Source organism: Sphaeramia orbicularis, chromosome 21 (genome assembly GCF_902148855.1).
Source record: "Sphaeramia orbicularis chromosome 21, fSphaOr1.1, whole genome shotgun sequence".
Lineage (NCBI taxonomy): Eukaryota > Metazoa > Chordata > Actinopteri > Kurtiformes > Apogonidae > Sphaeramia > Sphaeramia orbicularis.
This window is the reverse complement of record NC_043977.1, coordinates 47,791,350-47,809,308: the sequence shown is the minus strand read 5'-3', so window position 1 is coordinate 47,809,308 and position 17,959 is coordinate 47,791,350. Positions and strand designations below refer to the sequence as shown.

The 17,959-nt window shown below is 40.8% G+C and overlaps 1 protein-coding gene and 1 long non-coding RNA gene across 2 annotated transcripts in view; both read left to right on the top strand.

The window, feature by feature from the left end:
- The window catches only part of tmem163a (transmembrane protein 163a), a 203,041-nt gene extending 185,383 nt beyond the window's left edge, over positions 1–17,658 (top strand). The window contains exons 6-8 of the mRNA XM_030125558.1: positions 12,616–12,727; positions 14,340–14,481; positions 16,361–17,658. Of these exons, the coding sequence (XP_029981418.1) occupies positions 12,616–12,727; positions 14,340–14,481; positions 16,361–16,421 (315 nt within the window). The 3' untranslated portion in view covers positions 16,422–17,658. The remainder of the gene's footprint in view (positions 1–12,615; positions 12,728–14,339; positions 14,482–16,360) is intronic.
- On the top strand, positions 2,947–4,256 carry LOC115412889 (uncharacterized). Its single transcript, XR_003934397.1, has 3 exons — positions 2,947–3,019; positions 3,130–3,234; positions 4,082–4,256. It is a non-coding gene; the product is annotated as an uncharacterized LOC115412889 (long non-coding RNA).
- Positions 17,659–17,959: the final 301 nt, after the last annotated feature.

Sequence of the window (17,959 nt, the reverse complement as noted above, 5' to 3'; positions counted from 1 at the left end):
CGACTGACCTGGAGGAAAGACAGGGCTTAAATACACAAAAGGGAGGGAAGACAATGAGACACAGGTGGCACAAATCAGGGCGGAGTCAGGTAATCAGGGAAAAGGTGAACATGATCAAGGAAGGGAAGTAAAGACGACAGACAAAACACATGAGGGAAAATTAACAAAATAAAACAGGAAGTGACAGACAAACATGAAAGACAGACAAAACCAGACTAACATCTGGTGGCAGACTTGACAATGCTGCTTGAACGGTATTACTAGCTTTCTGTGGCATGAACGATGAATCTAACTTTATTTATGTTTTTGTTAGTTATGAGAAGAAGGACATAAAATCAAGTTCCACACCAATGAAGCAAGGTTTCCTGAGACCCCCTCCTCCCCCTGTATCTACCATTCTCTCAGAATCCCCCTCTGACTGGTGAGTAGCTGAACTTTATGTTGACAGGAGCATGTGAACATGATCTTCGATCGGCAATGTCGGCAAACATTGATTTGAAAAATGTGTTGGTCAGGTTATGTTTTGCTTCGGGTATCACTTCGTTTGGATTACTACATCTTGTACTCTGGTCAAATGGGCTTGTTGAACACTAGTTTTACCCTTTGCCGTTGTTCGCAAACTCATGTTTCTCCAATATTACATGCATGATTGCTTTGTAGGAGGTGTTCAAATGTTTGTTTGCTTGCTTGCATCTAAGAAGGATGTTGCAGTGTAGCTGATATGGGTTTTGTGTACTGTTTCATTCTGTTATTAAAATTCATTCTTAGACCAGGGCTACAGCTGCACATGAGAAACAACTGCTAGTGAAATTACTACCTGACAATGCCAGCTCTAGACACCACATCCAGATTTTTGACTGCAATGTCTGATTATAGGGCAGTTTATAACCTTTCATCTTGTAGAATATGGAAATGCTGTCCGTTGTCCATGTCCAGGTTGTATACAACATAGTGTCTCCAGAAATAGCTTTCTGTTCACAACGACAGACAGACAGACAGACAGAGAGACAAGCTTTATTACAGACTCGTGGTCCACATGAAAAAACTAACATTAACAATGTAAATCTAGATTTGGTTTCTGGGACAGTAAGAGGAACACTTTCATACCTGGGAAACATATTGACAAGTACTTTTGTGATTACTATCTGTTGTACAGAGATGATGACTTGTCAGTAGAAGGGATCGAGAAGTTGGACAGCAGAAATCAGGAGGCTGCAGTTGAGCAGTTGGATACAAGGTATTTGTTTTTAGAAATGTTTTGATCAACAGTTTTTAGCCACAATTCAATAAAGTTTGTAATTGGTCCCTACTGTAAATTAGTGACATAAGGTCATGACTTTTTTGTTTTCTTTTCTTTGTCTCTATTTAGTATGTCTTCATTGGATCTGAATGTTGATGTCGTTGATGAGGATGAGTTCAACAACATTCAAAATTCTACGTAAGTCAACTTTTCACATTAATTTGATGCAGAAAGTTCCCTTGCTTTACAGGTAAATTATTCTGTAAAATTAGTTGTTGTGCAAATAATATGCATTGTTCTGTGGAATTGATTGGAATGATGAGACCTGGTATCCTGACAATGAGATCGAGTTTGTGTCATCCTTGGAAGAAGATACAACAAAGGAAGTAGACACAGATTATGATGATAGTGATGACAACGATTATGTTCCCCATGTTTATGTGCGGTATGCAGTATTCTGTATCTCAACTTTCTCTACATTTGTTGTTGTCTTCTGTTTTTCAATTTATTTTCTGTATTTCTTTTTTCTACTACAGGACAGGTGGTGCTCTGACAACAAACATTCATTTGGAGTCACTGCCAAATGTCAGCATGGAGGAGACAGTGCATGATGCTGTTGACCACTCCCATGATTTGGCGAGCAAAGAGCCACCATTGCCAGAGGCAATAAAAGTTCTTGGGGAAGATGATGTTATTGGCCATCCTGCATCAATTGTCTACCATGATTGCCTGAGGCAGCTTGCGGAGTACATTGTCCTGCCAATGACCAAGTGTACAGAAAAAGACCCAGTGACTAAGCAACAGTGCCATGCACAAGCACCTTTTGAAATTAATATCAAATCCAGAGGCACTGCAGCTGTTGCTGAATGGGTAAGTTGGCATTTATTAAGACTGCTTTCTATTTCTGGCATATGGTAAAGTGACTGCTTTCAGAAATTTCGTAAACTGTATTTTTCTTTGTGTTATTTAGATGTGTCCTCAGGGTCACTCAGTATGGAGATGGTGCTCACAGCCCATTTTTAAGTATGGGATGTTGGTTGGAGATTTTATGCTGGCAAGCAATATACTGCTTTCAGGCAATAATTATGCCAAAATATTGCTCCTTTTTGAATTTATGGGGATGGTTGTGAGGTCCAGTTTCTTCCGGATCCAGGATTCTTTCTGTGTTGATAGTATGAGGGTGTTCTGGAATGAGAAGAGAGTGAAAGTGATCACCCAGCTTCAGCCGAAACGGCCTGTTGTGGTTCTTGGTGAGTTTAACACAGACACACACACATAAACACATGCATGAATACATACAGAGTAAGTATTTCTCTTCTTTTTATTCAAAGGTGATGCTCAAATGGATTGTCCAGGGTTCTGTGCACAATTCTGCACATACACGGCCATGGAAAACACATCAAAACAAATAATATCCATGGTAAGCATTGACAAGCAAGAGACACAAAGAAACGCCATAATAATGGAGAAGGAGGGCTTTGTGCGTACCTTGGAGGCACTTCGTAAGGAGCTGAATCTGGCCGAAGTTTGCACAGATGCTCACACTCAAATAGCAGCCCTATTCAGTAAGTGGGTTTATTATAATTTCTGTAGGACTTCACTGCTCCAATACATTTCAACAACACTACATGTGTCACCATATCAGTATGACTGGACATTGTTTTGTTTAGCATGATTGTTTTTTGGCCTTTAGCTAAAGGACCATACAAAAACAGTGGCATACACCATTCTTTGGACATCTGGCATGGCTCAAAGAATTTGAGCAAAATACTTGTTGTGGTATGTTCTGGATGTCCATTCCAATTGTATGCTTTGTACATTACCTATATCAACCTTTTGTTGTGAACCTTGTTGACATCCTATCAAAACCTTTGTTGTTCAATGTCCAGGCAGGGCAGCAAAAGGGATGCTCTGAACTTTTGACGTGGAGCAAAGATGTCTGCAACCACTTCTGGTATTGTTGTAAGATGGCAACCTCCTATGAAGACTTCATGGTAAATATTAGAGAAATTTTATCTTTTGTAATGGCTGTCTTCATTGTCTAGGCAATGTAGGTAAATAGCGGTAAAATCCTTGTCATTATATCAGTGATTAATGTTTATGGGCTGAACTATGTGCCGTGAGAAACAGAATTTGAGTTAAATAATTTGAATTTGTATTATTTACCACTCCGGGTGAAACGTTTGGTTTATAGTGAGTCCCACAAAGGACTACTTTTTTACTTACTCAAAAACGTAGGTACTGATTGGCCAAGGAGGAGTCCTGTGTATCTGCGCTCAATTGCTCTTCCTTAACTACACGAATGTCTGTTGCAGGAAATTGAAATTTGAGAATTGAATTTTAAATGTGAGAACTGAATGTGATAATATATAGAGTTGAATTTTCAATGAGTATCAAATATAGTTTCAGAGAAACTAAATCTTACATTCAGTTTCTAGTTTATTGGACTTCAGTTCAAAGTTAATAAATTCCATTTCACATTTTACTTTTAAAATTCTGTTTTTCAGTGCGATGATTCAAATTAAACATTGATAATTAAAATTATGTAATTCAAATTCAGTTTCTGATAGCACATATTTCAGCTCATAGATGTTATCCTATAAATAATTTATTGAGCAGTGTAAATGTCGATGTACTTTGCCTGTTGTTTTGGAATGGTGAGTATTATGACCAGTAACATAGGTTACACAAGCATGCTACGGATCAACTTTCATTTTATATTTCTTAAACCATCTCTACTTTGGCCAACAGCATGGACCCTGTGTCAGACATGTTATTATGCACACTGTGCATTTGTAAGATCCGTTTTTTTATAATAATTTTATAACTATTTCTCCTCAGGACATGTGGATGGGACTCCTGCACCATGTCACAAGAGAACGTGCTTGGGCCCTTGGTACCTGTCACCATGGACCTTTGGAAGACAGCAGAGACAGACACTGGATAAAACAGGGTTCTTTGGCACATCAGAGGCTGAGAGAAATAATTCTTGAAACACGCTGGCTGAAGGACGTGCACAAATATCTACGTTTCAGGTACACCTGTAAATGTTGCCATGACTTCTTCTATACCAATGACACTTGGCATTCTAAATTTGGGGGGTGGGGGTGGGGGGGTTTCAGTATTTCTGTGTTTCATGTAAACAAATAATGAATATTGTTTACATTTCATCATCACGTCAACCGCAGATTTGGAGTCTTTCCACAGTCATGTACTGATATATGCCAGCAAGCGCTTCAGCTTCTTCCCAGCTGTTTATGAAGCCCGGACCATGTCGGCTGGCCTGGACTACAATCACCACCTCTACAGACCAGCCATGAGAAAGGAGGATGGCTCAATTCAGTATGTAGTATTATAAGCATCCCTATGTAGTTCAGTAAATGTACTTGAAAGAGTCTTGACAGCCACACTGATAAAAGTGAATGCATTTACATTTATTTTTTTTTTGTAAGATAAAAATGAAAACTGTTGCTTTTTACAAAACTTTATTTTGTGCAAAACAGTAATTTGAACCTGTTACCAAGGTGTAACTCATTTCTACTGCTAGGTATGGGAAGCTCTACAACAAGAGGTCCAGGACATGGTGGCTGTACACACTTAAGGTGGAGAAACACTACAGTTATATCCCAGACCTCCAGAGCACCATCCTCCGTTGAAGATTTGCTGCTTCAAGAGGGATCGTGCAGCGCAAACCCTCAAGACCAGAGGATCCCAGAAGACTGGGAGTTCTATCTGGTGTCCCTGCTCCTACAACCCAGGGGGGTTTGATGGAGGAGAACCGAATGTTAGATGTAACAGGTCGAACATCAGACTGGGGTCACGGGTCAGGCTGAGCTCCAGCAGCTGATGACATTGTTCTAAATTCAGTGACTGAATCCTAGCCTGTAAAGCAATAGGTAACAAACACTAAAGAACAGCTCTACTGTCCTTGAAGTATTATGTGCATATGTACATGCCAGGTCAGCATACAAACCACTGACCACCCTATTCAGACAAAAAGTTTGTACTTTGTCAGATGCAAGATACATTTAAAATGTAATGTGATAATAAATACCTGCTCATCCGCAATCCTTTGGGCTTGTAGCTGTTCGACTCTTTGAATGTCTTCTTCGCCTAGACTCGGATCTCTGCATGCCCGACCTCTTCCTCCTCGGCCCTGCAGCGCTCCGCCCACCTTTCGCCGTGGTTGTCTGGTAGATGTGGATGGCTCCGGAGTGTATTCAAAATCTGAACCAGCAAGGCTCTCATCATGGAAGTTCTACATAAATAAACAATGTATATAATCCAGCTAAAAATCAAACGATTCAAACTTTCAGTGATCATTTACAGATTCCAAACTCGAATAAATCGTCAAGCTATGCTAACATTAATTAGGACACAAAGTTCACCGGCAAGCTGTTTTGTCACAAACATAAGTCACGATAATGTAAAATCAGCCAGCTAGGTATGGATTGGGGCTGTTCCGCCGACAAACATAATAGAGAAATACATAGATTACAGCGTTCAAAGCAAACTTTAGTGGGTTGCTAGCCTGACATCTGTCTTACGGCAATCAGCTGTTCTTACTAGCCCGAGATTACTTGGAACACGTATCAACATAACAAGTGTAAAGTCTAACTTCTAATGTCATATACTGATAAATATAACTTAAAACAATAATCATATTTATTGTTTAGGTTCATTATGATGTTTTCAAGCATTTTCTTACCTGTGAATGAGCCATGGAAAAAAGTTAGTGAAGGTTAGCGTATTGATGCTGCGCAGCGCTTGTGAATGTCAACCTTCGGGAACAAGCATTGCGCGTTCTGGTATCTGGGGGCGTGGCTTCGGGGGGGAGTCTGAAGAAAGGGGTTGGGACTTTTGAATTGTGTCTTTTCAAAATGTAGCTGCTCGAGCCATTTTTCTAACATCTCAGACCCCACCTTTAAGCGTGAACCCCGCAAATCGGGTTGGGCCAGGAGAGATATGCCTCCCATACAACGGCCCTCAATCCAGGGGTCCATCCAAGGGGTCTCTGACGCACCCCTCTTAGCTTTCTTGTTCCAAACACCCCATGGCAATGTTGCCCATCCACCCTTGATGTGTGTGTGTGTGTCCCCAAAAGCTGTTGAGAAAGACTCATGTGTGTCTTTCTTCAATTCCTCCTAGAATATCAGCTTTGTGTTAAACTAAACAGGCCCAGGTTTCATACTGAGGAAGTAAATAGAGACTATATTTGCATTATATTTCAATAAATATATTTGTTGTGAAATTTTTGTTTGGTGGTGTGCATTGTGATTTTTCTAATGTAAAATATGTGCAGTGGCTCAAAAAGGTTGGAAAACAGTGGTCTAATTAACATTGTAGTGTTATGGTAGGGGTTATGATCAGTGGCGTGCACAGACATTTAGAGGGGTAGGTCCTCAGCCAATGAAAAAGACTCTCCCGAGTCTGCCAATCCTGATCTGCAGTGTTTTTATAAATATTGGTCCGCAATAACTTGCCATCACTGTTTATTCAGTATTACACATATGTTAGCATTCTACAAAACAAAATACTGCTACTGCAATGGCCTTACACTTTTCACACCAAATAACTAGAAAAAAAACAAACAAAAAACATTCTACTTGCAAAGTACAATGAGCATAGGCCTTAAGAGTCCAGGAGCAAAAAAATGACTAGAGGAGGATTATGAACCACCCAACCATGTAAAAATCTACAAAGCCAAAACTGAGTCACATAACCATGACAATCACTAATTTACTGAACAACCTCTATCAACCTGAACAAACCAGTATCATAGAACCAATCTTGGACTGCACACTTGACACAACTGTGCATAAGGACTGACATTTGGCTTGATCGAGGACAGAAGAGAGCTGGTACTCTGGGCCGCCTGCTGCAAGTCTCTTTTCCTCTGTTTCTTTACTCTTTCCTTTCTTGGCATTTTGCTGCAATTGAGGAATAAGAAACATCAAATTGTGCACTACAATGAACATTGTAGACCAGGGGTGTCAAACTCATTTTAGTTCAGGGGCCGCATACCCTTAATATGATCTAAAGTGGGCCGGACCACTAAAATAATATAAATAATAGGATAAGAACTTTTGAGTGAAAAAAGTAAATTCTGTACTGAAAATGTTTACATCTACAAATTGTACTTGAACATAACATGAACAAATATGAAAAACCTGAAAATTTGTTAGTAAAATAAGTGCAATGTTAACTAGAAGCACTCGGAGAGCGCAGACCTCCACCAAGGCTGATCAGTGGCCCCCCCCCGTGGGCCCCCCCACCCCCGATCACCACCAAAATTTAATCATTTCTTCCTTATCCCATTTCCAACAAACCCTGAAAATTTCATCCAAATCTGTCCATAACTTTTTGAGTTATGTTGCACACTAACGATCAGTGCCCCCCCTCGTGGGCCCACCCACCCCCGATCACCACCAAAATTTAATCATTTCTTCCTTATCCCATTTCCAACAAACCCTGAAAATTTCATCCAAATCTGTCCATAACTTTTTGAGTTATGTTGCACACTAAGACAACAGACAGACAGACAAACAAACAAACAAACAAACCCTGGCAAAAACATAACCTCCTTGGCAGAGGTAACAATATTACACCTCAGTTTATCATTTGTTGTGAATCACAACTTAGAGATCACAGTGGATCTACAAATACACAAAACATTAATAACTAGAAGCACTCGGAGAGCGCAGACCTCCGCCAAGGCTGATCAGTGGCCCCCCCCGTGGGCCCCCCCACCCCCGATCACCACCAAAATGTAATCATTTCTTCCTTATCCCATTTCCAACAAACCCTGAAAATTTCATCCAAATCTGTCCATAACTTTTTGAGTTATGTTGCACACTAACGATCAGTGGCCCCCCCCGTGGGCCCCCCCACCCCCGATCACCACCAAAATTTAATCATTTCTTCCTCATCCCATTTCCAACAAACCCTGAAAATTTCATCCAAATCTGTCCATAACTTTTTGAGTTATGTTGCACACTAACGATCAGTGGCCCCCCCCCGTGGGCCCCCCCACCCCCGATCACCACCAAAATTTAATCATTTCTTCCTTATCCCATTTCCAACAAACCCTGAAAATTTCATCCAAATCTGTCCATAACTTTTTGAGTTATGTTGCACACTAACGGACAGACAAACAAACAGACAGACAAACAAACAAACAAACCCTGGCAAAAACATAACCTCCTTGGCAGAGGTAATTAATAGGGAGAATATTATTAAAATTCCACATACTTCTCTTAAGAAATTTCAGATATTCACATTTTTGTAAAAAGCTTGTCTGTAGATGTAAACATTTTTGTGTAATTTTACTTTTTTTATGCTAAAACAAAGAGACAAATTTACAGTTTTCATTATTTATAGGTTATTATTATAGTATTTTACTGGTCTGATCCACTTTAGACTGAAATGACCTAAAATGATTTGAAAATCTTTGATTATTAATATCTTCAGTGTAATTTTTGCATTTCACAAATTCATCCCAGAGGCTGGATTGAACCCTTTGGCGGGCTAGATTTGGCCCCTGGGCCACATGTTGGACACCTGCATTGTAGACATACAGATTTTTTTTCATGCTTGTGTAACTTATTATAATGACAAACAATGACTCTGACAATAATTTAATAATCTGAAACTGCACATCCCAATAATTTCCTAAAAAGGGGATTTGATTTAACTTTAATATTATGTGTGATACTCCAATCAATGCGAATGTAACATGAAGCCTAGCGTCTGGGTGCTCACCTCTGATCTGCTCCTGTTGTCCACTCCCCAGAAACTACAAACTCGACTGCCTCTGTTCAGCCTGACACCACAGCAACACACACTTTTAGACACAGTTTGGATTCATAGGCTATTATAGATTTGTGACTCTGGAAATATACCAGGTACTCACAACTTTTCACGCAAATAAGTAGCAGAGAATTTTTGTTGATTTGCTGGTTCGCCCCTCCTCACATTATCAAATGCACTGAATTAGCATCACCAGGCCGTGGGCCGTGACCTCTCCGTGACCTCTCCGCTTGCTACAGCTAATCACCCGACACATGCTAGTATTGGGCTACTGGCTACACTAACCAGCCAAACTTGTGGGGAACGGGACACAGAGTTGCTTAAACAGTTGTAAGTCAAAGGCACCACTGTTCTTACCAGTTTGTCTCTTGCAAAAAGTGGAGGCCATGCGATGTGTGATCAGCAACAGCGGAGCTCCGATCGCATTAGTCGAACCCGAGCGGAGCAGGAGAGAGAGGCAGTGAGAGGAGGAGGACTCAGGGAAGGACAGGAGGCACTGGGAATTATTTGGATTTAACTTAATATTAAAATATGATTATACTGTCATGTCGATGCGGACTCTATTGTCTTCTTTGAATGAGGAAAAAAATAAATAATTACATTAAAAAAAAAAAAAAACATGGCCAGAAGGGCACCGAGGCCAGAGGGGCAGATCTTGAGGGACACCTCAGGTCTACCTGTGCACGTCCCTGGTTATGATAGAGCACTTTTCTGTCATGGAAAGGTTATGCTCATCACCAGTGCAAACTTTAATTTGTACAAATGTGATCAGCACTTTTTGCTTGATTGGTCTTTCTTAACCCCTCCCTGCACTGGTTCACCCAGGCCTCTGGGATATGCTATCCATCCATCCATTCATCCATCCATCCATCCATCCATCCATCCATTCATTCATTATCCACCATTTATCCGGGGCCGGGTCATGGGGGCAACAGTCTAAGCAGGGATGCCCAGACTTCCCTCTCCCCAGACACCTCCTCCAGTTCTTCCGTGGGGACCCCGAGGCATTCCCAGGCCAGCCGAGAGACATAAGGCCCTTTCCCACCAAAAGGCCCAGGAACTTATTTACCAGTAACTTTTTGGGGTAAAAGAGTTCCTGGTAACTGCGTTTTCACCACACCCGGAAGTTCAGGGTAATTTATTCAAATTAGGTTGATGATGTATGAGGGAGCAGTAATAGAAACTGTAGTCCAGTTCATGTACATTCACAAACTAACCTCTAGTTCAATAAAATGACACATTACTTTAAGTGGACGGGTTGTTGGGTTTAACATTTTACTGGTTGTTGAATCATTTAATCCATCTGGAATACATTTTAAATGAAGTTAACCATCATTACATGTCCTTAATTTGTATATAAAAATGGTAGAACATGTATTTTCAACTTCTCATTCCCTAAACTAAATCACATCTAACTTTAAGTGTGATGGATGGTTCTGTTTCATTTCTATTGTTTTACAGATATAGTCCAGGTTCAACCCTAAAGTCACACACATTTACTCAAATGCCTGCAGTTAATTCAACTGCATATTACTTATAAAAGTACTTGTACTCATATTTTGATGCCTTGTAAATGAACAGACAGTATTAGGTTAGTTTTTTTTATTAAAAATTGAAACAAAACAAAGGTGCCTTGAGATTAAAAGGGAAATAAACGTGTGAAAGGTTCAGGCTTTTGGACCAGGGTCTGGTCCAGCTAGTCCAGGACAGCCGGTCTGGAACTCCATGGTCCTGGTCCCTTTTTCGCTTTCCTACGGGAAAAGTAATAAAAATGCTAAAATGAATAACAGAACACATGATGACAGATTCCTACCAGTGTGGTGTGACATGTGACATGTCTGACCTGGGCCACTGTAAACAGCAGTAGACGATGGACCAGGACACAAATGAGCCGCAGGTTCAGAAAAAGAGGCGAGTCTGTCCGGTCCATTTCAGGTGGAAATCACAAAACATACAGAATAAATCAGTGTTCAGCTCACGGCGACAACACGAATACATCCAGTTCTCTGATTTAGGTTTAGTGTCAGACTGTTGACCAGTTAGCATTAGGTTAACTGGACTTCACTTTTGACTAAAAAGCTGATGTTCCGCTGACTACCGTTACAGCATGGGAACCAACTAAACAGTGAATATTTCTGTCATATACATACCATTGGTTTGTTCGACAGTCAAATCCACTGCGACCGTTGTGGTCCTTTAGTTTCTTTTAATGCTGCATAAGTTTCTTCTTCTTTTCTTGTATTTCTTTAGGCTTGTGTCTTACATTTGGCTCTGACAGCTTTTACTCGCTTGTTTCGTGTCGGCGATTCAAAGTCCGTCTGAATTTCCTCATCGTCAATCCACTTGTTGTAGCTTCTCTTTTGGTCCATTTTCCGAATTATCAAAATACAAAGCTTGTGGAAATTAAATGAGTTAAATATTGGCGGTGAACAGAATGTGGAAATGCTGCGAGCCTATTCCACCACTCAGCCTTCTCCAGCACATAGCTCTGCCCCTTAAAGTTCCTGGTAATTTGGAAAGTACTACCTCTCTACCAGGAACTTCTTCGGGGTAAATTCGGGGCTGGGGGAGGGTCAGTTACCAGGGTAATTTTTGGTGGAAACGCACCAGGAACTTTGAAAGTTCAGGGTAATACAGAAAGTTCCTGCAAAAGTTCCTGCGGTGGGAAAGGGCCTATAGTCTCTCCAACGTGTCCTAGGTCTTCCCCGAGTCCTCCTCCTGGCGGGACATGCCCGAAACACCTCCCCAGGGAGGCGTCCAGGAGGCATCCGAAACAGATGCCCGAGCCTCCTCCCTGGTGGCTGAGCTCCTCACCCTATCCCTAAGGGTGCGCCCAGCCACCCTGCTGAGGAAACTCATTTCGACCGCTTGTATCCGGGATCTTGTCTTTTCAGTCATGACCCAAAGCTCATGACCATAGATGAGGGTAGGAACGTAGATTGACCGGTAAATCGAGAGCTTTGCCTCTTGGCTCAGCTCCTTCTTTACCACAACCGACCGATACAACAACTGCATCACTGCAGACGCTACACCGATCCATCTGTCAATCTCATGCTCCATCCTTCCTTCACTCGTGAATAAGACTCCAAGATACTTAAACTCCTCCACTTGGGGCAAAGACTCTCTGCCGACCCAGAGAGGGCAGACCACCTTTTTCCGGTTGAGAACCATGGCCTCGGATTTGGAGGTGCTGATCCTCATCCCACTTGCTTCACACTCGGCTGCAAACCACCCCAGGGCACGCTGAAGGTCCAGGTTCAATGAGGCCAATAGGACAACGTCATCTGCAAAAAGCAGAGACGAAATCCTGTGGTCCCGAAACCGGACCCCCTCCGGCCCCTGGCTGTGTCTAGAAATTCTGTCCATAAAAATTATGAACAGAACCAGTGATAAATATGTAAAATTGGAAATAGTTCCCTGAAAACTTTTATTTTATTTCTTTTGAGACGCACTGTATAAAGGCTTTACTTTTGTCATGAAGATCTGCCTTCTGAAGTTAAGTACTGGAAATATTCTAAATTTGTATGTATATAAACCACTGCTCTTTCTGTGTTGTCCTACTTTAGGATGACTTCCTGTTCAGTGTGTCCATAGTCAGTGGGCTAACATGTGCTGTCCTGGCTGTGCTGAAGTTTATGCTGGGACGAGTACTGACTAGTCGGGCACTCATCACTGATGGTAAGGCACACACATAAACATTGTGTTTCCATATCTTCAGAGGAAATTACTTAATTTCCCTGAGATGTATCCCAACATTGGCCATACCTGCTGTATGCCACTCATAGTTAAAAATCTAATTCAGCAGAATCCAAAGATTTCTAACATGTATATGTTACTATGAGGAAGTTACTGATAAAATTAAAGTGAGAAACATTCCTTTTAATGAGCCACAGTATGGCCTGGCTGGTCTCTTATAGGCATATGAGCTTGTTAATGGAAACACAGCTACACCAGGGGTATCAAACTCAACTTACCTGGGGGCCACTGGAGGTAGAGTCTGGTTCAGGCTGGGCCACATTAAGTATTCCACAAAAAAAGGGCTTCTTTAATTTACTCGCAGTTCATAATATGTACTTTTTGATGAGCTCACCTTCTTTTAATGGCTTTTCAGCCCTAGCTTCGTCCCACCATCCAAAGACATGCACTAATAGGTTAATCGGTTAATCTAAATTGCCCATAGGTGTGAATGTGAGAGTGATGGTTTGTCTCTATATGTCAGCCCTGCGATGAACTGGCAACATGTCCAGGGTGTACCCTACCTTTGCCAATATGTAGGTCACTATCCTAGTGAGGATAAAGTGGGACCATAAAATGAATGAGTGAATAAATGACTAACGTTCATACTTCCCCAGGTTATTCAATGGTTGGCCAGCTTGACAACTGTTGAAAAAAAAAAAACGCCACCGAAAGCTGTCACAAGACTATCTTCGGTAGCCCAAGTAATAAAAATAAATAAAATAAAAGCGTGGCAAGACTCAAGTGCAAAAAGGTGCATTTGAGAACTATGAGCGGGCAGCACTAGCACTAAACTTTGATAGATGGGGGCCAAGCAATATCACCCCACTGGCCTCAATTGGTCCCCGGGCTGCAAGTTTGAGACCCCTGGTCAAACATTTATTACATCATTGCAGTGAGGACACTCATTATCATGCAATCCCCAACTCCTTATTCTAACCCAGAATCCCCAGAAAGCAGGCTTTACCTATGGACACTTCAGTCAGGAGTCCCCATGGTTTATATTCAGGTCAAAGTCCCCGCCAGGATAGAGGATAAAAGGCCATGCACACACCCAGTCTGCACCCAGTTGCTGCCCCCCCCCCCCCCCCCCACACACACACACACACACACACAGGTCTCAGAACACACAGAGCATCAATCCAATAAACCTGAGGTTGCCGTTCTCAGACCTTGGATTTATTTCCCACAACACTATGTACTTACTGCAGGTGAGACAATAACATTGTCTGCAGGCCTGCACATATAGAAAATACAATATACATCAACTATTATGCAGAATGATATCTATACAGAACAGTTTGTTCAAAAATTGTCTAATGGACAACTATTCTTATTTAAGGCTTTAAATTGAAGTAAAGGTAGTATTGTAAATGTTAGTGAATCATTACCTCCAGTATGTATGTATGTTGTTGTTGATGTGTGAATCTGAGCATACAACATTATAACAGTACACACAGCAACTTTATAGAATTTTGCAATTGTTTATAAAAGCCAGAAGATAGAAAAGATACAGAAAAAAAAGTACTGATCCAAGGCTTTGCGTGTGTTTCAGGGTTTAACTCTTTGGTCGGTGCTGTCATGGGGTTTTCCATCCTGATCAGTGCCGAGGTTTTCAAGCAGCATCCTGACGTCTGGTTTCTGGATGGAACCATTGGAGTTCTCATTGGACTCATCATTTTGGCATATGGGGTCAAGTAAGACATAGACATGGGCCTTGTCATAGCAGTGAAAGCGACAGCATTACAGCTGTTTTACACCAGAAACATTCAGATAGATAGATAGATAGATAGATAGATACTGTATTAATCCCGAGGGAAATTCAAGTATTCAGCAGCTTTACATACCGCACAAGAAGACAAAAAACAGACAGACCAAAACACAACACAACAGTGGGTTAGTAGCCAGGTTGACATTAAGGTTAGTATATATACTCTAAAAGACATTTGCTAAAGAACTAAACAACTACCTCTAAAAGAGCGTCCTGTACAATATTGTTAATAAAGACTTCTGGTTGTAATTACACATTACAGGGCAGTAATATAAAGTGAAACAGTGATATAAAGTGTAGCAGTGATATAAAGTGAATCAGTGATTTAAGTGTCACTCCCACTGAATAAAAGATTTTGCACCAATAAAAAAAATTCAGGTGGTTCAGCGTCAGACATACCAAGGAAACATTTTGACCACTGTTATTAGTTCATTAACTGCGCATACAGAGCTCTCAAAAGTGCATACACCCTGTACACTTCTGAAACTCTCCCACTGGAGCTGGAAGCTGGATTGGGTTCAGATGTGACATCTTAAGGTCATTCCATCAAAAAGCCAGTGATCTGAAAAATGGCCCCTTGACCAAGTTTTCATAGGAAGGAAAAATCTTCGCCTTTAAAATGCTTCAGTGCACAGTGATGAAAGTAAATTTGACCTGTCCAATTCAGACAGCATCATGCAAACCCAAAAACCACAACACACCACCGCATGTTTGACTTTCAGCACAACACCTGCTTCTTTCACACAATCATCCCCAGACAAACTGTAATATCAGATCCAGACAAGATGGTCTTTATTTCGTCAGACAAGAAGACACGGCAGCGTAGCATGAAACAAAAGTAGTGATCAGACCACTTCCTTTCTGAGTGGTTTAGCATGTCGCCTGATCTGAACTCAGTCCAGCTTCTATAGGACCTGAAACAAAGTCAAATGTCAAAACATCAAACAGAATCACAGAAGAGCTTAAAAACATCCCAGCAAAGACTTGTACACATTGATGCCAATTTAGCACCTTAGTTCCTAGATTTATCAAGTTTTCTGACTACCCTAGCAATTTTTTCCCAAAAAATGTTATTGGAGACTTTTGCTGACTGTGAAAGCACATATCATTCTTTATCTAAAACAAATCACTGCACTGAATATAAATCACTCCCACAGCCATTGACAGTTTTCTCTATTGTCTGTTTTTGGTCCATTTAGATTGTTAATGTAGACTGAAAATTAAAAATGCTCTGGTTAAAATGTTCACGTTTTACTGTGACTTGTTGTAGTTGTTGGTCTTATAAGGCCAAAAACCAAAGCAAACTGAAGAACATGAAGCTAAAAACTATACAAGCAAACCTATAAATAACTAACCTAAATAACTCCTCCAGAATGTCTCTTTTGTCACTTTAGCCAGTCCCCAAGCCCAGATAAAGGAGGAGAATTGACAGAATATAATTCATTTGTAGTTTTAAACATATTTAGGGTGTTTTTACACTCACGTTTCATCTCTCCTACAATGTCATTCTTCTCTTACAATACAGACACATTTCCAATTATGCAAATTAGGTGATAATGTCATTTATTAACTTCTAGTGACTTTAAGGACAAACAATAAATACTTTCCACACTGAGGAGTTGGAAACACAGTCTGGTATCTTTGCAGAAAGCGTCACGGCTGCAGTTCCATGTTGATTTTCTGAAGTCAAGTGCTAGTTCTAAAATGCTGCCTCCTTCTGTTAAGAGTAGGAGTTAATGTTTGAATCTTAATCTTATAAATTCTACCTTTGCATAATGTCTTCTCCGTCCTGTCTGTGTCTTTAGACTTCTGAAGGACATGGTTCCGCGTGTTCGACAGACAAGGAACTACGAACGCTTTGAATGACAACCTGTTCATCAACCTGAAGAGAAGTTCACTCTGTCTCTCACACACACCTCCATCCCTTCGTCTTCTTCTCTCTGTGTTTTATACACATGTACATGCATATGTGACTTGCACATTCACAAGTACATAAATACACACTTTCATGGTCATGAATACACGTGTACTGTATATACTGTATAAATTACATGCATACATACTATACACATATGTCAGACTTGACTGGATACAGAAACTAAGTGCTTACATTTACAAGTATTCTTTACTTTTTGTCTTTTGTTCATGAAACCTCTGGTTAAAAATTCACCCATCCCTCTGTGATCCATTTAAGGCTCATAGGGAGAAGTGGAGTTTGGGTCACACTAGTGCAGTGCTTTAAATGATGTAGCTTAGGTTGTATTTACACACACAAACTTTCAGATGAGGTTATGTTAAAAGGATTAAATTTGGTTCAAAATGAGGAAAGTTGGCGACTCTTGATATAAAAAAAACTGCAGTCAGAATGCATCACCTACTGCTATGACCTTTAAAAATTTTGTGTTTGCCCATTAATCCCATCCATATTGAAAAATATAAAACCCCACTGACAGATCAGCCCAGTCATCTATATTTCTATTATTATTAATTTGTATGAGTTGTCACCTACATGTTTTACCTAAAGCACAGAGAATTTGTCTAAACACCAGCCCTCCTACATCAGTGCATTCACTATTCATCCTAATTTGTTGCACAGACCTGGAAGGGGAGAAAGAGGCTCAGTCAGAGGAAGTAGACAGTGCTGAATCAGCAAATGCTGCATTCACTGGCCGAACACAAAGGTGAAAAGCTTTAGCAAGCACAGCCAGGTCAGCTTTGGTTTGAAAACTACAACTCAAATTAACTAAAGAGAGGAGATACTAAAGGCACATTTTTGTCCTTCAATGAAGCTGAAGTCATTGGACCTGTTTATATCACAGGCACCTCCTGTACTGTATGTGATGTGACCAAGGACAAACCAGCAACATCTCCTTCAGTCACTGGTGATTCTAGTGGAGAGTTTAGAGTCATATCTATAGAGTGCTGTATCCCAATTCACCCCTTGGCACTCTTACCCCTTCTCCTCCATTTTGCGCGTACACTTGAAGGGGTAGTGTTCTCCCAATTCTCAATTAGACGGAGGGGAAGGGCTAAGGTGGAGGGCTGTATAGCCCTTGAAATGGAGATTTTTCAGGACCACACTACGAACGGAGGGGTAGGAGAAATTTCCCATAATACTGTTCAAGTTATTGGCCAGATGGAGGTAAACACAGCAAAAAAAGTGCAGCAGTGTGATGAAAGAAACACATAAATGTATGTATTTTCTTCGTAAACAACTTAATCATTTGATTTGCCATTTCAATGTGTTATAGACCACATATCTGCGGTTTGTAGTTGATAGCCACAAAAAGATGACCAAAGTCCATGCAACAGAGATGGTTACAGCTGCTGACGGCATGGTAAATACTTTCGGTAACAAAGTTGTTGCATCTGTTTATAGCTGCATTGATGACTGCTGATGACGT